The sequence below is a fragment of the Uloborus diversus genome, chromosome 8 (genome assembly GCF_026930045.1).
Source record: "Uloborus diversus isolate 005 chromosome 8, Udiv.v.3.1, whole genome shotgun sequence".
NCBI lineage: Eukaryota > Metazoa > Arthropoda > Arachnida > Araneae > Uloboridae > Uloborus > Uloborus diversus.
Genome location: NC_072738.1, coordinates 144,925,128 through 144,947,867, shown reverse-complemented (window position 1 = coordinate 144,947,867; position 22,740 = coordinate 144,925,128). Strand labels below are relative to the sequence as shown.

Here is a 22,740-nt window from a genome sequence, read left to right as displayed (position 1 = left end):
TTGTGATTTTTAATTTGAAATTCGTTTGCACACGTACTTTTGACGAAAAATCCGAAGTCAGATAGTTTATTTACTGTTGTTTTAAAGAAATAAATTGGATAAAAAACAGGAATATAGGAATTATAGGACATTTTCCAAAAATATAGGAAATATAGGACGATTTTCATACTTTTTTTTGAAAATATAGGAAATATAGGATATATAGGACCACTTCGACCCCTGACTCTATCAAGTCACCTTTCAAACAAAAAAGTGTTAGCAAAATGGGTTCAGCCATTTAGGAGCTACGAAGACACAGACAGGCACAGATAAGCCATACAAATAATCCTGTCCCTTTTGCGTCGGGGTCAATAAAAGGGATCAAATGACATGACAATCAGTTTGCAGAATAATCCAAAATGCCAAAATTTGATTTTTACATGTTTTAAATCTTACTCCTACATTTCACCAGCGAAAGCAAAGAATTAAAAAAAGGTTTTTTTTTAAACTTACTTTATAAATTTCATCGATTCTGTTAGAGACATGATCAAAACATTTCATGAATTTATCATATCTCTCTCGTTTAACTTTCTCAAATGTCTGTTTTGATTTTTTAGCCCTTCTTCTGGCATTTTCAAATTCAGTATCAGTTTCTTTTAACCTCTCTTTTACTCCATCAAGCCTGAAAATTACATAAATTAATAGTAAGTTACCCATGAGTAGATTTCAGAAAAAGTAATAACAGAAAAAAGTTTAAGAGTTTAAAACAAAACACTTAAATTTTATTCATCTCACCTCATTGAAATAAGTAAAATAATCATAGGTTAATTTATAATTCAAATGACCAATAGGTTTCTTTGAAAATAACTAGCAAGAGTTCAAAAGATTATGACTTTTTTTCCAAAGGAAATTCCTGATTAAAAACACCATTATGATCTAGACAAAATTAAATAAAAGATTTCAAAGAACACATTTTTATTTGAAAATGAGGGGGGGGGGGGAAGACCCTACTTCACTTCATATTTATGAATTAAGTTAAAATGTATGCATTGGAAACATATCTTACTTTTCCATAGCTTTCATATTTGGAGCTTGAATTCTTTTCAAAAGAGAAAGCATATCATTAACTTCTTTATTTAAACGATCTCCTTCTTTCTTTATTTCATCATTAGTATCCAGCTGTGAAAAGAACATTACACATAAATTAAAAGAATTATGCTGGAAACATAGTTACCTGTACTGACTTCGAAACCAGTAGAAGTATGAAACATGCTTTTGAAATACAGCAATTATCTCTCTCTCTATTAAATCTGTTAATTTTCATTTCATCATCATGGATAATTAGAAAGCAAGGTTGGCAAGGTTTTAGACACTACGGCAAAAACCCTGGTTTTTACCGTCCTGTCCAAAACCCTTGTGTCCAAAACTATCCGAAAGTGTCCAAAACTATATTTTTTGAAAAATTGCATTCCGTGAGAAAGCACCAAAAACAGAATAAAATGTATTGAAGTAATTATTTATATTGAACATATATTCAATGGAGAACATTCAACTTATTTATGCAGCTGATTTTAACTTAGTTACATAGACGTTGAATTCTTGATAAAAATTTCAATTTCTTTGCATTAGTTTTTTTTTTTTTTTTTGATAATAGCAACCAAATTTCCCTATGTTTATACATGTGTGCAAATGAAAGCAGGGTTGGCAAGTTTTTTATCATCCTGTTTGAAGCCCTTGTGTCCGAAAGTGTCCAAAACTATTTCTCGAGAAAGTATATTTTGTGAGAAAATATCAAAAACAGAACAAAATGTGTCAAAATTATTTATTTATTTAATTTTTTTTTTGACTATTTAATACATTTGTTCAGTGTGAACATTCAAGTATAAATATATATGTATGTAGTTTATTTATGCAGCTGATTTTAATCTAATTATGTAGAAATTAAATTCTTCATTGAAAACTTCAATTTGTATGTAGGAATTTTTTTTTCTTCCATAAACCAAGTTTTTCGACATTTATGCATGTGTGCAAAAGAAAGTGTTCAAAATACAGTGCAATAATTGACTTAAATGTAATAAGTTACAATTTTTTGTCGTTTCAGAATGTATTAAAAAATATGAACTAAAAAAAGAGAATAACACTAGTTTTACAATATAAGTGTTTAATCATCAATTTCTTGTTAATTAATCTATGATTTAAAAAATAATTTTCGTTAAAACATCGTATAAACTTATTTGCAAAAATCATTAAAAAATTTAAGCTTTTTTTTTCACTTAAATATTGCACATTTAATAACATTCCTTTCAATTATAAATGGATCTGAAATTAGTTGTCTGGGCAGTGTTGTGAATTTCCTCTCATAACTCTACCAACTGTTACATAAGAAAGTTTTTACGTAGTAGTTTTTACTAATTTTTTAAGTAAAACATTTTTTAAAATAACATTTTAGAAAAAAATATTATAAAAAACTCATTAATTAAACTTCGGTTACGTCTATATTTATGCATTACGAATATTGCAATCAATACGACTTGATGAGATTACACCCTTTTAACTTTAGCATAGTTTTTGACAGTTTAAGACAGTTTTGGACACTTTTGGATAGTTTTAGACAGTTTTGGACGGTAAAAACACCCTGTCCTGTCCAAAACCAGTTTTGGACAGTCCAAAACCCAACCCTGTTAGAAAGGCATGTTGTAAATTACTTATACTTTTGGAAATTAAATATCAAACTATTTCATAGGCTGTGTTTTTATTGAGAGAGGGGGTTGATTTATTTAAGATACTGATTTAGACAATTGAGTCACAACTAATTCAGAAGTCAGACATCTGTGTCTGATTTATTAATTTTTATTGCACTACTATATACAAAACTAGGAAGGTACAAAAAATGCTTAACATTTTTGGAAATTAAATATCATACTTTTCACAATTTTATGCTTTTATTCTAGAACTAAAATTTAAAAAACACCAACTGATTAAGAAGTCAGCAAAAACATGAAATATGTTTTCAAAATATATTAAACATCTATATTCAATTAATGCATTTTTTTCCCCATTACTATAGAAAATTAGAAAAGTATGTAAATTACTTAATAGTTTAGGAAATTAAATGTGGCACCTTTTGACATAATGCTATTATTACAATTTGAAGTGCTGCAAGTTAAAGTTGACAAACAATAGATTTTGAGGTTCAGTTAAACATAGATTTTAACAAATATACTATTCGGACAAATATTAGTCAAAAGATCAGTTGTAAATACCTTTAACAAATTATTGAGGCATTTATAACTAATTTTTTGATAAGTTGCACCCAATTTAACCTATTAGTATGTACTACATTGCCCATTTAAACGCGATCACAAAATAGCCAAATAAAAGGAGATTCACAGCGTTTTTTTCTTGCACTTATTTTATTCCTTTTCTATTGCCAATAAGTATTGCTTAGTCAATTCAAAAAAGAAGAAACAAGATGTCATGACACTTGACAATATTTTATTTTCCTATGCTATCATTGTTTATCTTCACAGGCAGTAAATTTGCATTTAGTATGTTGCTACAATGCCGAAAACTGCTGGAAAGCTCTATGAGCCACAGTTGGCCCAGTGCAGCATATTTTAGATTTTCAATGTTTAACTGTAATGCATTCATGCTTACAATTTGATATCTAGAGGAAAAATTAATGGTCTACTAAATTAAGTAACATTAAAAGAACAAACAAGTTCATTCAACAGGCAACATACCTCTTTAAGATCCTCCTCCAAATCAGAGTAGTCTAAGACTATTTTGGCTTCCTTTTCATAAATTCGTTGAGTGCTTTGGTTGCCTGATGTTTCAAGATCTACATCATCTTGCTGGCTAGAGGCCGCATGATCAATATCATCCATTGATCCTTTCTTCATTGGAATTTTTATATCTTCTAACTGTGTAAAACCAATACATGAAGTTGTGAAGCATATTACAATCCACCATTCATACAAAATAACAATTATTGTTAACGAAGTACCCACTCCCCCCCCTTTGATTAATAACTAGTTTCATTGAGGAAAGACTGTAAAACAAACTAATTACATGATACGTGAAATACACCGCCAGCTCAGTCATTTCCAGCCGAGGACTGCAGTTTCGTGCTTATTAGCACTCATCAGCCCGGCATAGGAAAGTGACTGAGCTGGAGATGGAAAACTAAAAAATTTCAGTAAATGTAATTTACTGAATATACCATGCCTTGCGTTCAATCTTCGAGTTGAACCAAACCATTGCTTCGGTCACTCGTCTGGTCTGCTAATTCTATATTAGCTACCAGTTTGTTTCGCACTCTTGGCTTATTTATGAGGTTTTCCATCTCCAGCTCAGTCACTTTCCTATGCCGGGCTGATGAGTGCTAATAAGCACGAAACTGCAGTCCTCGGCTGGAAATGATTGAGCTGGCGGTGTATTTCACGTATTTCTGCTTTAGCCCTGGCGAATGGGCGGTAATTCACTGAATAATTACATGATGTTTCAGCTAGTGCAAATATTTTCAAAAAACCTAATAATTACTTTAAACACATTTTTTGCTTTCAAAATAAGACCCAAGTAAGCATCAGATTAATTTGCTTGCATGCCAAGCAATATACACAATATTCTTGCTGAACTTGTCTTTTGCTAACAGGAACAGGCATGATAACTTTCCCATTTGAGAGTAGGTGCTAGATAGGTGCCCATTAGAGAAACATGTGTGTTTCAAACCCAAACCGAAAGTAGACATTGTTTGGTCTTGAGTTCTATTTACGGTCTTTGCAAAAGCTAACCGAATTGGAAATTGAAGGCTTCCAAATGTGTTTGAAAATTATGATGCTATTAATGGATTACGTGGCAGCACAAAAATTTCTCCTTTAAACTTTTCCATCAAAATTGTTAACTTTTGATGAAGAAAGGTGTACCATTGAATAATCTAGGTGTGTTTAAATTTGCGAAAAAGAATAATTGGTGAATCAATTTTCAACCGGAAATCTTATAGTGGCATTCCTGGTATATCCAAAAAATTTTTAAATTCAGTTGGAATGTTTACGTCTTTGTTTTCAGCGACATCTGTATAGCCTTGTTCAGCATCGACAGTCAGCATAACCTGATTATGATTAACTTTCAGCTATCAGTAATGGCTCATTATTTGCAATAATTGTAGCTAAGACAGCGTCATTGCACTGTTTTTTTTCTCGTTGCAAATCAGTGTTAACTAAGTCGATGACCAATCGATCAGGTGATAGCACACCATAATGACTAAACAACAAATTTGAAATTGAAATGCATAGATCTTCAATTAACACTAAAGCTTCATTATACATCTCTGGTGTAAAATCTAGATTTGGACATTGGTGTGCTTGTTTAACTCTATGGAGTACATTTTCAAGCATAAAATTTATATAGTTTCCCCACAGAATGATGATTATGTTGGATATGATGTCGTCAAAATTATTTTAAACAGTTGACGAATACTGTTTCTTGTTATGTCAAACCTGCATTAGAAAGTGTCAATTCCCAATGACTGTGTGCTACCAATAATTACAATTTGCGACATGCATCATGATATGCATTAAACACTTGACAATTAACAGTCCGAAAAAATATTCCTGTCTGTCCGTGAATGTTTTCCGAAAACAAGTGCAGGAAAAACATTCACTTTTTTTTGGATGCACAGTTTTGTTTTGGATGGTGTTTTGGACCCAATGTCTTGGCATTTATTACACACGAGATTGATGAATGTTGTGTTCTTTGGTTACTTGGCTTCCATGACTTTCAGATTTTCAACACTGTAAAAACAATTAAGAAACCTCCTGATAATTAATGGGCAGCGAATACACCCAACTTCTCCCAGTAATATATCTTGCAAAAAATAGGAACGTTTTCCACTAAAACTTAGAAACCTTACTAAAATTATCCTGAAGTCTTTCTGAAGAATTCCAAACCTCTCCAATTCGAAACAATAATTTCACTGAAACCTTCAGAGAGAACCTAAGTAAGTTTTAAAGTAATAGCTTGGCACATTTTTCGACTCACCAAGGAAGTACCAAAAGCATTATTGCAACCATAGCCACCGCTAAGAAGGACTTGCAAGCATGCACAAAGAATTCTACTTGCTTGTTACTCTTGGAAAGTTACGGAATCCAGAGACTCACTTGCTCCCATTGGGAGTTACGTCAATCTGGAAGGGCCACGACGACAGTAGTGAAGTCAATTCATCAGTATAGTTCATTAACCTTCCTGAAATTATCCTGGAATCTTTTTGAAGAAATTAGTAATCTCCCTGGACTTTCAAAAAAAGCTTATGTAAGTTTAATACAAAAGCTTGACATTTTTCTACTTTTCCAAAAAAGCTCCAAAAGTATTACTGCAAGTATGGCGAAAGGTTAGACAGAATTGCAAACAAGTACCATGAGTCTTACTCGCCTGCGACTTATGCAAAGCTATGGAATCTAGAGGCTCATTCATTGTCATTGGGTGCTTATCGTAGACGGATCATAATCGAATTAAAGTTGATACACTTAATAAATACGCTTGGTTAATCTTTAAACTGGGAACTAAAAGTAATTTTTTCCAACAGTGAGAAGTCTGCATTTTTGATATTTGTTGCAATTCACTAAATGTTTTGACCCAGATACTTGATTTTCGATAAAATTGTTGAGGACCAATGAAATACCGACATGTTCCACGGAAATAAACCATGACATTTCCTACTTTTTTACAGTGCATGTAAAATAGTGAGGAACATTGGTAAATAACTTTATTTCTGAGAATCGCCCGGACACATTAGGTTTTTGATATAATGTAAAAAAAAAATCAGTGTCTTTTTTTGTGGTTCAAGTGCTCTTTGTAGAAAATATCTTCGGCAAAACATACTTGTCAACTGTTTTCGAGATGTACTGCAAGATGCTGTGCAGAAGGGTCTCATTCGTATAAGGACAAACTAAATTATGCCAGATAGCTTCATTGCTGCTTATATATCCACTCATCTCTCATCGTGTTATTCCATCATTTTTGTCCATATTTCGTACCTCAAATGCGACCTAATAAGGACCTTTAATAACGAATTTGCAAAAGTACTCAATGGATTTCACGGAACTGCAAAACTCGACATTAATATGAGAGTCATACTTTTTAAAAGCAGTGATGAGTATGGAACTACCCACTGCTTATCAATTTCAACTTGATTTGTAGAATTTGACTTACGTTGAAAAGTGTGGCCACTATTCTCTTCCGTTTCTACGGCGCATAATGAATAACCATCGATATCCATAACACAGTACCTTTTGTAAATTTTAATTAACTTCAGAATAAACATTTTTGAGGATGAATTAACTTACATCTCCATCTATTAAGAATTTATAGAACCAAACAATCAATACACACTCTTAATGCATAATAAACATTTTATTTGCAATAAAAATAAAATAAAAACCATCCTATCTTTTAAGTTGGACCGAATTACAGATAAGTATGAAATTTGATAAAAATCGGTTCAGTAGTTTCAGAGTTACCACGAACATACATTGTGACACGATATTTTTATATATATAGATTAGAAAACATAAAAAATATATACATTTACAAATTAAAAGAACAGAAAAAGAGGGAGGATTTCTATTCAAATAATATTTACTTTTCTTAAATACAATTTTTATAAGATATTTACCTTACAAGTCTGAAATAAGCTATGCCTGTCAGCTTTCTTTTGCTCAAGTTTTGTTTCTAAAGAAGTAACTTGTTTTTGCACACTGGTAATATCTTTTTGAGCAGTTGCTAACCTTTTACGAATCTCAGCAGTAGATTCATCAATTTTATCAACTTCAGCCTTCTTTGAAATTTTTGTATTTTTCAACTTTTCCAAGTTTTGCATGTCTTCATCAATTAACTACAAAGAAATGTTTATGTGCACATAGTTTATTAAATTATAGAAAAAAATAATCACTAAAATTTTTAAAAAGCTCTGAGTTTTGTTATTTAAATTTTGAACTAGCAATAAATAGATTTTGAACTAGCAAAATCCTCATTTCCTCTTCAATTACAGTACATATATACCTGCATTTGTGTTGTTTCTGCTTTCTTTAGTTTTTCAAGTTCTTTTTCATCATCATCAACTGTTTTGGTCCATTTTTTAACATTCTCTGAAAATGCAAAAATGAAGCTAATTAACGAACTATAATATCAAAAGAAAATAGATAAATGAACAACATAAAATTAAGAGAAAAAACGAAGTGCAATTTGAAGCAGAATTTATGCTTCTAAAATTTAATTGCAGAGCAAAAACATTTGAAATTTTAATTTTTAAGTAAAGTACACAGAAGTTTATAAAGCTGAACAGAAAAATTTTAGGTGTAATTGAAACTTTCAAGGGTGAGAAATTAAAAAAATTAAAACATAGAAAGAAAGAATGACTGTTATATATTGTGCACATTTTTATGTAGCTTAATATTTGCTCGTCAGAAATCTGCTGACGAAAAAAATAACAAAACATTTTACCAGAGGTATCTTTAGACTTTTCATATTCAAGTCTATTCGTGATACGATTTTTTTGATTTTCAAACTCCAGTCGTTTTTTCTCCCTTTCTTGAGATGCACGTAATTCTCGCTCTTCATATTGCCTACACAAAATTGAAAATAGTAAAAGATAATAAAGTAAAATTTCTAGAAAAAGAACTAAAATTTCAATAGGAAATTTTAAAAAGTAAGCTAGAAATGGTTATTTTATACTCTCAACTGTGAAGAAATGGAAAAGAAAGCAAAAGCTAATTCGAAAAAGTTATAAATTAGCAAGTGCAATTTGACTAACTAAAAGTTTATTATCGTTAACCTTAATACAGTTAAAATAAAAATAGAACAAAATGCAATAAATAGCTCGAAAGTACAAATTAACTTTAGTGTAAATTATTCCAACAACAATTTTAAATAATTCTTATACTACTAATGGATTTTTTTTTTTTTGGCGGTATAAAGTTTTTATGCACTGTTCTGTGCTGAGAGATTATACAAACTGAACTAATTTCAGAAAGTAGAAAAAATAATTATGTGCTATTTTTTAAAGAAACTAACTTAATCATAATTTATTTACAAACCTGATATTTTCTACTCCTATAGATTTACAAAAATCTGCAAACACTCTGTCTTCAACAGTATTCATAGATTCTTTAACTTCTTGAATTTTCCCCTCGCGTTCTTTCATTCGGTCTTCCAAGTCATTTATTTTTGGCTGTAATAGTGATAAAGATATGCTGATTATTTGAACATAAAAAGTATCAGAAATAGTTTTGTAAAACTTGTAAAAAATTTTTTGTGTCATTGAGCCTATTTTTAGAAAAATTGTTTTCCATTTCAGTTTCTTTTTCATGTTGGTTCTTTCGATTTTACAGAAAAATGGGGGGGGGGGGGGACTAGAAGTGTCCCAAAAGTTCGTAAACACTTACAAAAAATTAAAATTTTATTTGCTAAATAATAATAACAATTTTTTTTCTAAAATGCTGAAAATTTCATTTTTAGCAAGTGTTTATGAATAATTAAAAATATGTAATAATTAAATTTTTTACAGGATGCATAAGAATTGAAATCTCAATTCTTTTGAATTAAATGAAACACATTTTTTGAGAAGCATGTGCTGAATGTGGGCATGTTTCCAAAAATATAGGTTTTTACCTACATAAGTAGTAATAAGAATATTCTTTGACAATTCAATAAATCTTATGAAAATTCAATAACAATACTGGCAAGGCAAAATTTCAAAAATAAAATAAATAAATAAAAAAAAACCTTGAATTGAAAAAAATATTTTTTTGTGAGAGAGGACCAACTCTCTGATTTAATTTGAATTTTTAATTTCATTCTGATTTAATTTGATACCGCATTAACATTAAAGACTAATCTTTCATATAATTAATAGTGTGGTAATTAGGACACGTTTCAAAATTAATGACTGAATAAAGCTTCAAAACATTAAAAAGCTAAATATTAGTGATATTAATTTAGAATAAAACAACGAACATAGTAACCTACACAACAAATTATTTAGGGGGCGGGGGAGGAGACAGCATTTTTCTATCGTGAAAAATTTATTTCAATTCCTTTTACTTCTTTTTCTAACATTTATTCCCAAGAAAAACTCTGCAAAATATTTTCAATTTCTTCTGAAAGTCTGGAGTAGAATCTGCAAATTTTTCAATTTTTTCCCTGAAGGTAGAAGGTTTGGACTTTGAGCGAGTACATCTGATATTTCAGAATAAAAAAACTTTTCCGGTATTGCGCTCTAAGAGCCCATTGGTAGGAAATCATGTGATCATGTTCAAAGTCAACACTTTGCTGGTCATATTTTCCAGAACCAATCAGATTTCCTTGAGCTTTTCCGGTTTTTCAGTGGTATTTCAAAATTTCTCGTGAATTTCAGGTATTTCCGGTTTTTAGAATGAGTGGTCACCCTTATTTTCATATACACAGTGAAATCCCATTATAACGAACTTCAAAGGACTGATAGAAAATTTCACTGTAACAGAATCATTTTTCAACTTACTGCATTTTTATTAACCTTTTAAATCTGCAAATCAACACTTCAATATAATTAAATCTACAAATTTACCATTAATAGCAAGCTAAAATGTAATTAAACTCATTGTTAATTGCATAGAAACAAAGGTAAAAAAATATTGAACACTGACCTTTATTCATCGAATGTCTTGACAAAAAGTGTTATTTCTTTTTTTATGAGATTTGGTCCCAGATGGCATTATAAAAGATTCCAATTTATGAACGCTACTTACACTGATCTCAAGAAAAGTTCAGATCTTGCTGACCCCTTGCTAATTTGCAGGGTGCCTCACGTTTGGTGTGCAGAAATAGACTATGTATGGCCAGAGACTGGGTTTTGCTGTCTCACATCAGCTAACATTTTAGCATGAGCCGATTCCCCCCTTGAATGACTCTGTTTCCAAAGTACAGAGTTTTCACGTTACGACTTGTGAAAGTCCTAATTTAGTAGTTTTAACTTTCGAAAACAGCATTAAGTAAAAAATATTCAAACTGATGTTGAGAAAAACATTTCATTATAACGAATTTGAAAAGAAATTCGTTTCATTAAAACAAGATTTTTTAATACAATATCTTAATGGGTTTTAAAACGGAACTGAACGTTTTGTTCGTTGTAAAGGATATTTCATTGTATCGGTATTTGTTGTAACGGGATTTCACTGTATATTCATACCAGGAGCACTTGGCACCCTTCCCCTCTCTGCAGTATCTCAGGGTGCCGGGTAACCCATTTTGGGAACACCTGCTATAAGGGATACTATTTTGAAACATTTTACATCATAAAATGATTTTACAAGCAAAAAAATAATGTCATCAGAGAAAGTTTTTTATAACTGACCTCAAAAGTATTCAGCTCTCTCTCTAAAGCAGCAATTTCTTTTTCTAATCCAGCAATTACACGTTTTTCCTAAATATAGAAAAACTTTTACAACATTTGTCACAAAAAGAGAATCATTTTAAAATACAATTGCACATAATTTAAAACTCACTGTATTTTCCTTATCAGTTATGGAATATTTCAAACGAGTCTCTAAGCCTCTTATTTGAGATTGAATGGTAGTTAAATCAGATTCTTTTCTTGTTTTCTTCATCATTTCTTTCAGTTCTTCAGTAAGCTTTTCTTTCCGATACTTCAAATTGTGTAGAGCTTTTTCATCCCAGCGTCTGGCTCTTTTGGCCAAATCCCTAAAGTTAAAATGAAAAGGATGCTTTTAAGTTGACTTGAATAATCATATAAGCAGCTGAAATGAAGTGCAAAATAGGTTTTCGCTTTAAACTTAAGGTGAAATTGTTAAGTTGAAAAAGAGCAAGAATTTTGTCACATCTAAATTTTTACACAGCGGTTCACTTATGAAATGTCTTTAAGGACATTACAATGTTTTAAAATTAGTCGTGCTTGCCTTTTACTTAAGCAAAATTTAAATAGCTCTCCTGAAAAGGGGATAAGCAAGAGGCAACTGCAGTTCTAATAGTCATTGCTGTTAAAAATGCGTAGGCTTAGATTCATACAGCCATATTACCAACACAACTACTCTGCAATAAGTTAAAATACAAAAAAATCTTTCAACCTCATAAAAACACTTGAAAATTTGAAAGTGAGCATCGGTAAAACTTTTACATTGATGTCATTATTAGGGTTGCACCGATAAGCAAATTGGCCAATTACCGATTAATAGGCCCTGTTGGTAATCGTCCGATTAATGATCATGATTGTTTTTAAAGCTACGATCCCTCAGTCACTTTTTTTCTTTCTTTCCTTGTTTTGATTTTAGAAAGCATTTTTTAAATTAAATTTATTTTTAAATTATTAGTAGTCATTTAATCAAAGTTTTTTGTTTATTACAAAAAATATAAGGTTATCTAAAAGCACTATTCTAAAGGGGAAAAGTATCCACTCATGAAACACGACGCAACATTGTGTATATGTGCACATTTGTTCAAAAAAATAAAAACAATATTACTTAAACCATCAGTTTGTAAAAAAATTATACAGTGGCCGCCGCTTATATGAATCATGTTTGTTCTTAACAGTTTTGTTCCATAAAGCAGCTGATTCAATAAAGCGGCTAATTCAATAAAGCTGGATTTTATTCTGTTTTTGACAATTTGATTCATTAAAGCAGCTGATTCTATTAACTGGCACCACACTATAGTAGTAAAGTATGTACATATTTTTTTTTACATAAAATAATATTTATTTATTTATCTCATTTCCTTAATTTTTTTAAAAATAAAAATTAAATTTAAATTGTTTGTGGTGTGATGCACTCATATGTATAGTTTCAAGGAACAAAATAACTGAAAAAAAAAATCAAGTTGTGTCAGCCTTTGGGAGTTTTTTCTTTTTCGTTGGACAGAGTTAAGGGAGGTTCCAGTGGGACCATAAACACATCTTTTTTTTTTCTGTTACAGTTATGTCCTTCAAAAGATAAATAGAAATAACATTAATAACATAAAAATAAAAAGCAGCTGCAAGGCAGGTAATATGAAAAGTGTAGGGGAGGAGGGGGCTAGGTGAGGGACAAATATTTCTCGCATTCCAATTTAAAATCCTATATTTAATTATTCTTTATTGTGTCATGTGAATTTCAGCTGTGAGAATTATTCTTTAATATTGCATTCAGTTTTAGGCACTTTCTAAACTATTTGTTTTTACTCTATACACTTTCATACTAGTTCTATAATAATGTTTGCAGCAAATGATGTTTATTTATTGTTCATAAATGTATTCATCAAATTTCTTGTTGAGGGAATGCTTAATAAATTAATTTTGAAAAATATTTTTTCCTTCGATTAACCGTCAAAATTTCGTCGATATTAAATAATCGGCAAAGTGGCCATACTGCCGATTAATGAGGGAAATGAAAGATGTTAATGGGTAAAATTTTTGCACAGAAAGCAAGAAGAGGGGTCACTGGTTTTAGGCTATTCAAGTATCAGGCTAACCTGGAAATTAGGAAGAAGTACTACTTTAGTAGGGTCGTGGGCACTTGAAGCTGCTTACTGGAAGAGGCGGCAAAGCGGTGGATAGCTTTAAGAGGGCCATTAATCTTCATTGGGGACTACTAAACTGAAGAGGATCAGCCTAGCTGGGCCCAAATCCTGTTGCTGGTCTTCACATTTGTATTTCAATCGCTCTACTTCTGCTGGATTTCATTAATACAACTTAAATACCATAACTCTGAAGGGAGGAGGGGGGGGGGGGGGGGGTAACAAATAAAGAATGAAGATTGTAAAAAGGTAACATTTTTGCTCTAGGCAAAATAGCCTTCCCTACTTCCCAAGAATATTAACATTCAAAAATTCGCTTTAGGAGGAAAGTGATTTTTATATTTTTGATGCAGCTTTTCATAGCTGTAACCTGCAATGGGTCATTTCATGTCAAATCGCCTAATGCCTTTCTACTTTATTATTAGTAATGAATTCAAAATATTGAGTTGAGTATCAACCAAATATTTGTTTTGCTTGAAAATAATGATTTGTGTATTGGGATCATTCCATTTCAAATCGCCTAAATTAAATAGTCGGCCGTGCTGTCATGTCTCTGATTTTGTCACTTATTTTTTTACAAATAGATATCTATGAGAAGAGCCCAAATTAATTTTTTTAAATTTTTTGAATGAAAATTACACTTTAGAGAATCTTTTCAAAAATTCGATTTTTGATCATTTTTCGGGGCCACCATGTTAGCATGAATTTAGAAAATATCTCTAATTTCTATATTTTTCAACCAATTAAGTTGAATTTGGTATCAATTTCAAGTAAATACTTTTGTTTTTCAGTGTGAATGACAGAAAGTATTCGGTGAATAATTTAGTGTTGCCACTCTTTATCTAAAGTCAGTTTTTATGCTTTTTCGATTGGGAGATTAAATAAGTCATATCTCTGGAGAACCTACTGCGATCTGCATCAATTTTTTTTTTGTGTAGCACATTTAAATCATTCTCCTGCTATGTAGAAAAAAGTAGAAGGGTGTTTTTGTTGTTTTGAAATAAAAAAATAAAGTTTGTTTTGCAGAAAAGTTTCCAATTACTTCAAATCCCCTTTAAGCTTAAAAAAGGCCAATTCCTTTTCAAAACAATTAATTCTGAACTGCCAAAGGATAAAAATTGATTTGTATCAATAGTTTTAAAAAGGCCAAAACCTTTTCAAAACAATTAATACTGAACCGCCAAAGGATAAAAATTTATTTGTATCAATAGTTAATCATCAAAAAGTTGTTCACTTTGGAAGAGAATTGTGCAAAAACCTCCATTTTACACTTCACACACACAAAAAAAACTTTTGACTGAAAGTGTACTAAACATTAAGAATAATAATTTGGAGAATAGTGTAAAAAATACTTCTATAGGCATTATTTTGTGTTTTTTTTTTCGACAGTAAAAGATTTAGAAAAAAAAAACTATTGAAAAGTTTTCACAGCCTAAACTTGTTTGGATTACGTAACACCTCACAATGATCTTCCGCTCGTACAATACTCATGTAATATGGATCATTCTTCTTTCGCTTTGAAAGTGAATAGACACATAGCTTTTGTCGATTATAAAATGGGAAATGAAAGGCACGCTTGTGCAGACTGCATTTATTTTGAAAATTTACTATTTCCTTAGTATCAAAAGGTGAGAAAATCAGAATTTCTATCAATAAGTTTCAAAGAGATTTTAAAATATACTTCAATCAGCAAAAAAAAAAATCTTCTTCAGAGAAATCTTGAGTTGTGCTGCATGAGTACTGTAAGTGTGGAAGATCATTGTCCGGTGTAACTTAATCTAAACAAGTTTACGCTATGAAAACTTTTCAATAGTACTTTTTTTCCCCCCATCTTTTAATGTCAAAAAAAAAAAAAAAAAAGCAAAATAATGCCATTAGAAATATTTTTTTTACACTTTTCTTCAAGTTATTATTCCTAATATTTAGTACACTTTCAATCAAAAGTTTTTTTTTTTTTCTTTTTGTGCAGTCTGAAACAGAGGTTTTTGTACAATTCTTTTCCAAAGTGAACAACTTTTTAGAGATTAACTATTGATACAAATCAATTTTTATCCTTTGACAGTCCAGTAATAATTGTTCTAAAAAGTTTTTTTTTTTTTTTTTTAAACTTGAAAGGGATTCAAAGTAATAGAAAACTTGTATTTTCTGCAAAACAAACTTCATTTTTTCATTTCAAAACAACAAACCCTTCTCCTTTTTTCCAGTTAGCAACAGAATGATTTAAATATGCTACAAAATACATTTGATGTAGATCGTAGTAGGTATCCCAGAGATATGACTTATTTAATCTCCCAACTGAACAAGCACAAAAACTGACTTTAGATAAAGAGTGGCAACACCAAACTATTCACCGAATCCATTCTGTCATTCACACTGAAAGAGAAAAGTATTAGCTCGAAATTGATACAAATTCAGCTTAATTGGTTGAAAAATAAAGAAATTAGAAAGATTTTTCTAAATTCATGCCAAAACGGTGACTCCAAAAATGATCAAAAATCGAATTTTTCAAAAGATTTTCCAAAACGTAATTTTCATTCAAAAAATCTAAAAAAATTAATTTGGGCTCTTCTCATAGATATCTATTTGTAAAAAAATAAGTGACAAAATCGGAGACATGACAGCATGCCCGACTTTTTAATTTAGGGGATTTGACGTGGAATGATCTCAATACAGAAATTATTATTTTCAAGCAAAACAAATATTTGGTTGATGCTCAACTCAGTATTTTGAATTAGACAATAAAACTGTTGAAAAATACATTAAAGACATAATACAATACATACGTGCTCCCACCAGAAATAAAACCATTCTTCTGGTAGTAAGTACCATCAAGTGCCACAGCCTGCAATTTAAAATTTACATTTAAAAATAGAGAAAAATAAATTATTAGCAATAGTAAAAAGTGTCACAACTGAATTGTATTATGAAACATTAGTGTAATTTTAGTGAAATAAAATTATACAATTGTTCAGGAAATTGTATGTCATGGGTAATCTCTGGAACCACTGCACCTATTTGAAGAACTCCTTCACTTTTTGAAAGCTACATAATTAGAGTGACATATATACAGGGTGTTCCGTTTTAACCTGCAAGACCTTTATTTTCGCAACCGTTAGTCCTAGGTGTATACTTCCAGTTGCAAAAATTTTCGAAATCAGATGCAGAGTTAAGATATTAAAAATTTGAAGCAAAAACAAAAATGTGACAAAAAATACAAAATTTAACTTTTTATACGGGCCCCAGGTCCCCTAACTTATATTTAGGGAACTAATTCTCCATTGAAAGATGTGACTAACACAAAAAAACTTGACATTTGTGCGACCAAAACTCAGGGAGATATTCCAGTTCAAAGTTTTAAGTGACCATCAAAAGAAGAGATTGGAACTCAGGGCCTTTTCAGAAGAATGACAGGTCGTCATAGTAAGAAAAACAAAGTATTTATATTTTTCATTGCTATTCAAAAATAAATGCAAATGTTTTGCCGTGATACGCAAAAACACACTACAAAACCTTGAATAATTTGTAAAGTCATACTCTATGCATACATATAATTTTAAACACACGTTAAATGCGATATTTTCCCCCAAAAGGCGTTATTGACGGAGAGTGAAATGTGGTGTTAGTCACAAAACACTGTATTTCATATCTCCGTGAATATTGGTTGTACTATTCTCAAACTTTTTGTGTTGGAATTGTTTTTTAATGGAGATTATTTCCCTAAGGATAAGTTAGGGGACCTGGGGCCCATATAAAAAGTTACATTTTGTACTTTTTGACCAACTTTGATTTTATGTTTCAAACTTGCAATATCCTAACTCTGCATTTTACAATTGGAAGTATACATCTAGGACAAACGGTTGCGAAAATAAAGGTCTTGCAGGTTAAAATGGAACATCCTGTATTATCCATATATAAAAACAAATTTTTCCCCAATATTCCTTTAAATTCCCAGTTCGATGCTTGCTTAAGTTCAGCATTGAAATTAATTTGTTAACTTTAAATATTACCAAATCATTTTCATAATTATATTATTTAGTTCTGTTTTAGGCAACAATTTCTTTAAATCCAAAACAAAGCTGGCATAGGCTACCTAGACTGAACTGAATCGTAATCCCCCATGCCTAAAAGAGAATCTCAACTTAATATATCAACTGTGGCAAGGGGGGTGGCACTAGGCAGTTTGAGTGAAGTACATTGGGAGTTTACTCCTGGTAGGGGCACTCTAGGTATGAAAGCTAGATCCTTATGCTCAGCTAATGCTAGCAGGTGATGAGCCAAGTAAGCATTCAACCCTCAGGAGCGCAAAAAAAACAGAACCTGCTCTGAACCTTCCTTCCATGAGTGTTACGGCAAATATTCAGGGCTCGGAGTAAGGATTTCAAAAAATTTTAAAGACACAGTTTTGATAACATTTTAGGATATTTTTAGGACAACAAATATCAAGTTTTTTTTTAAATTTAATTTCAATTTATAAGCTTGATTTTTGTAGTGGATGATAAAACGTTTCAAATTCAAACTTGAAAATTACAATAGAATGCATTCAATCTTTTATTCTTTAACACAGTGACCAGTATGAAGTTAAAATATATGTATGTCCAATTGCTTCTTTACTTGCTTTGTTTTTGTTAAAAATGTCCTTAATTACGAGGGATTAAAAGTAGGGTGCAAGTCCAAAATTTATTACGTACTTAACTTTTATCAGATAGGTACATTTTGGTATCTCAGAATCATCAAAAATATCCATGTAAAAATTCCAGATAAATCATTTAAAGATGCAAATGAATTATTGTTTTTTATAGCAACTAAAACTAAGAAAACCTCTGCTGAAGAAATTTTATCCTGGAGTGAATCTGGAACAAAATCTTTGAATTGTTTCATCATAACCAATTTGTTTTCAGTAGAAGACAAAGAAGATTAGAATTTAAAATACAGCTTGATTTTTCAAACTACTTGTCAACCTCTTATGTCTCGCCACATCAGCCCAATGAGACAATACCCATGGAAATCCTTGATTAACAGTATTTCATTTTGGAGCAATCTTGAGAGCAGGAAAATGGTGAGTTTAGAGCAGCTTGGAGCAACAAAATGGTGAATTTTAAGCAATCTGGAGCAGAAAAATTGCAAATTTGGAGCAGCGTGGAGCAGTAAAATTGCAAATTTGGAGCAGCTTGCAGTAGCAAAAGTTTTAATTTTGCATCAATTTAGAGCAACTATGTACATTTCACAGGCAGAAACACGTGTGACATGATAAAATAATAAAAGGATGCAAAAATATATCTACTACAAAAAAAAAAAAAAAAAAAGCTCTCAATTACATTTTTTTTTCTAATATTTTTCACAAAAGACAAGTCTTGTCCTGGTCTATGTTTTTCTTTTACTTCTTTTGAGTTGAATTTAGTGCACACATTTACTTTTTCTTAATACATCATTGCTTTAGTGCACATTTAAGTTAGAGTGCTTTCATACCTATTTTAAAAATTTGTTTGCTTTTAAGTAACATATTCAAAAAGGCTTTAAAAAGAAGCACAAAAGAATGGTTGAATTTAAAAACTTGACCTCAACAAGTTACAAGTAAGTTTTAAGAAGATAAAAGATATTTTTTCTTTTTTTTTTTTTTTGGGGGGGGGGGGGGGGGTACATTTAAGTTATTTACTTATATTTGACCTTATTATTATTTCTTGGCATATAAGTTTATATATTGAACTACTTGATTAACAAATCTGAAGATCAAGCAAAGGCAACATTAAAACCTTTTATTTTTTAACTGTTTGATATTTAACCACAAAATTAATAATGAAATTACAATGAAAAAAATATATTTTGAGAAATGATGTTACAGAAAAAAAAATTTAAACACACGTGAAAAAAAATATGAAAAATGCGAAAAATGAAAAAAAATAAGTAAATAAAATTTTGAGACAGACTAAGAAAATGGAAAAAATGCCTGAATCTGAGAATCTGCATATTCATTACTAGAGCATTAGAATTCCTAGACTTTTACTATCTTAAGTGTCTCCAACAAAAACTAGAGATCAATTTCTTGTCCTAAAATCTTAAGAAACCCCAAGACTAAAAACTGGTGAACAATGTTAATTTTAACAGATGGCATTCGCTTAAATCAATTTGGATGCAACTGGATTGACATTTTTGAGTGGGCGTAGTAAGAAGACGAATTTACAAATCCTCATATACTGAAAGTAAAAGATAACACAGATTGAAAATGATGATCAGTGCAAAATTTTTCTAGTCAAAGGAATAGAATCACATAAAAAATTTAAAGAGTTTTTCAAAAGCGGATGCAATCGGATTTTGAAATGCGCAAAGAATTGGACTAAGCAAAAAAATCATATAAACAAGCTCCAAATGCATAAACTTAATGATATTCTGATACAACTGCCAAATATGCTAAAGGAACTGCAACATTAAATGCAAATTGCAGTTTTGGCACAAGTTTGTTCGATTTTGGCGCAGAAAAGTCTACTTGGCGGACTTTTGGAGCAGTTTGGCGCAATTGGCACGTCCCTGATATCGGAAAGATAAACATAGCAGAACAAAATTCTTTAAATGCATTTCTTTCTGCTTGGCACCATGTGCTAATTTTGCATTTATTTCTGTCTGCTTTTTTTTTTTAACCACAAGGAAGATAATTTTGTTTTCTGTGGCATTGTAATAAAACAAATTATTATTCACATTTTTAAAATAAAAAGTTACCCGACTAAATTTAAAAATTACACGTGCAAGAAATAATCTCCACTTCACTGAACAGAAACACAAAGTAAACTGACTTTTTGTCCTGGAAGAACAAGCTAAAGCTCAGACTACAATACAAGATAAGCACTATAAAAATAAATATTATTTCCCACCTGGGGACAACTCATTTAAATTTTGCTCTAAATATACTTTTTGAACCAAGTGCTTATATTTGGGTTCTTATTTTTTTTACAGCTTTTTTGCAGAAGAATAACTGCAATATTTACGAAGTATAGATAAAAGAGCTTTATATTGAGCATTTGTTTTGGTTAACTGCCCCCTTCTGAAGAAAGAAAAGCAGAAGCATAGGTTTTTCTTTTTTTTTTTAGAAAACATTTCTTAAGGTCTACAAAGTTTATTTTGTCCTAAAATACAGACATATCATGAAAAGTTTCATTTTTAGGTTGAATTTCATTTTTCTGCACAAATAGGGAATAAAGTATGAACACTTGAGGAATTTTAGGACAAAATTCGAGATTTTAAGAATTTTGGGACAAAATGCGAAATTTTATCAACTCCCTCTACCCATGAAATATTCTTTAAAATCACACTGATAATACAAAACAATAGAATAATTTTAGGATTTTTGATTGAGAAATGGAAAAGAAAATTTAACCAATTAATTTTAGATGGTATAAAAGCTGTTTTGAATTTTTCTATGAAATGTTTCTTTCAAGAGAGTTTAATACTCCATTGCTTTTGATGCAATATTTTTGATGCCTACAACTAGTTAAAACTTAAATAATCAGTTAAAACTCTAAATAAAATGATACACAATTAAACTTACATCATATCTTTTATTATCACCGAGTTCATATGCTACTTTATTGGCATCTTCTGCAGTTTCACATACTAGAGCATTATTGGTTGCATATAGCACAGCTCTTTTGATTGCAGGTGGATCATATTGCAGTACATCATATAACAGTTTGACATTTTTTGGCTGGTGAATATTTCTGAAAAGAATTTTGAATAAATATAAGAATAACAAATTTCCCTACTTAAATGTAAAAAATCTTCAGGACATTTTTTTTAAAATAGATAATCAGTGGCACTTTATGCTTCACACATTCCAAAATTTTCAAATAAAAATAAGTCATGCAATAATTATACAGATAACAAAAATCAGGATTATGTAAGTCAAGTATCACATTCTTAGCATGAAAAAAATTAATAAACTCATGATTTCTTGAAAGAGCTTTGCATTATGAATGGACTAAATTTTCTCAATTATGTGACCAATAAAGAAATACTTGACTTTTTAATGTCTAGAAAAAAAACCTATCAAAGTTAACATAAGTCTGCAACAAGCATGTTTATATTCATAAGATTTGACTGTAATAACAACACACACAATGGTCATTTGTAAACAAAACTCTCACAAATTGCTATGAACTATTACACAATATTTACCTAAGTCGTTCCTTCAAGGGCTTTGCATCAATGTAATCTAAAGGAAGGAAAGTCTCAGCCTCTAACATTTGTTCTTTCAAATACTGGATGCAGGACCTGCCTGTACGCTCAGTGTCTACTACAATAGCCTCCATATTCTTCCCCAACACTTTGGTGATTGCAACATTATAACGCTTGTGAATGGGTTGGCACATATTGACCAATCTATCATACTAAAAATAAACAAATTACACATTTATGAGAACTACATTATTTTTGTAATAGAACTCAAAAATCATGGCAGTTAATTGCTTATAAAGCACTTACTACACAAAAAACCATGGCTAATCTTTTTCAAAGAACTTTCAAGTTTGAAAATACTTTATTGCACAAACATTGGTGGAATGGTTGCCTTTTAGCTTTTGAAAATGTCTAGCAGACTCAAATTTACATAAGGGGCTGTGTTCACAAAGGATGTCACGCATTACAGACAGCCTCTGAAGGCCTTTCTTTCAAAACTTATTGCTAAGCTAATAAATGCAAACTCTACTTTTAAACATTTATAAAGCTTTAATATTTGCTTTTGTTTCAAGAAAAAAGTTCAAAAAAATAAATAAATAAATTTGTTCGTAAAGTATGAAATAAACTTGTTTTAGAATACAGCTTGAATGAAACCACGTGCCTGTTGGTAAAAAAAAAAAAAAAATAAAATTAATTTGAATTCTGAAATTTTGAATTCAAATTATGTTTTTCGCAATCACGAACTGACACAGGACCCTACTCATTGGAGTTATTGTTTCTAGAAACAGCTCCTGTGCCCCCCCCACCCCCACCCAAGCCTGCCTCTCCTCCTAGGCGGTTACGTGTGCATAGTTGTGTGTGTAGGCTTGTGTGTGTGCGTAGACCTGTGTGTATGCACGCAGGCGTGTGTGTGAGTGTGTGAGCGTGCGTGTGTGCAGGACATGGACGCCTCCGACCAGGAGAAGCGGATAGCTCAGGACCGGAGCAGCCGCACCGCCTGCAGAGGACGGTGGGCGGTGGTGCTGCAGCGGTCCGTGGTCCAAGCTGAAAAAGGCACGG

The 22,740-nt window shown here is 31.0% G+C and overlaps 1 protein-coding gene across 1 annotated transcript in view; it reads right to left on the bottom strand.

Annotated features, from left to right (window-relative positions):
• Window positions 1–22,740, bottom strand: part of LOC129228312 (structural maintenance of chromosomes protein 1A-like) — a 74,647-nt gene that overhangs the window by 11,120 nt on the left and 40,787 nt on the right. Inside the window, exons 12-23 of the mRNA XM_054862987.1 lie at window positions 21,682–21,893; window positions 21,056–21,224; window positions 16,302–16,360; window positions 11,517–11,712; window positions 11,366–11,434; window positions 9,072–9,205; window positions 8,479–8,600; window positions 8,038–8,123; window positions 7,652–7,870; window positions 3,723–3,902; window positions 1,046–1,158; window positions 493–661 (exon numbers count right to left, since the gene is read on the bottom strand). Coding sequence (XP_054718962.1) covers window positions 493–661; window positions 1,046–1,158; window positions 3,723–3,902; window positions 7,652–7,870; window positions 8,038–8,123; window positions 8,479–8,600; window positions 9,072–9,205; window positions 11,366–11,434; window positions 11,517–11,712; window positions 16,302–16,360; window positions 21,056–21,224; window positions 21,682–21,893 — 1,728 coding nt within the window. The remainder of the gene's footprint in view (window positions 1–492; window positions 662–1,045; window positions 1,159–3,722; window positions 3,903–7,651; window positions 7,871–8,037; window positions 8,124–8,478; window positions 8,601–9,071; window positions 9,206–11,365; window positions 11,435–11,516; window positions 11,713–16,301; window positions 16,361–21,055; window positions 21,225–21,681; window positions 21,894–22,740) is intronic.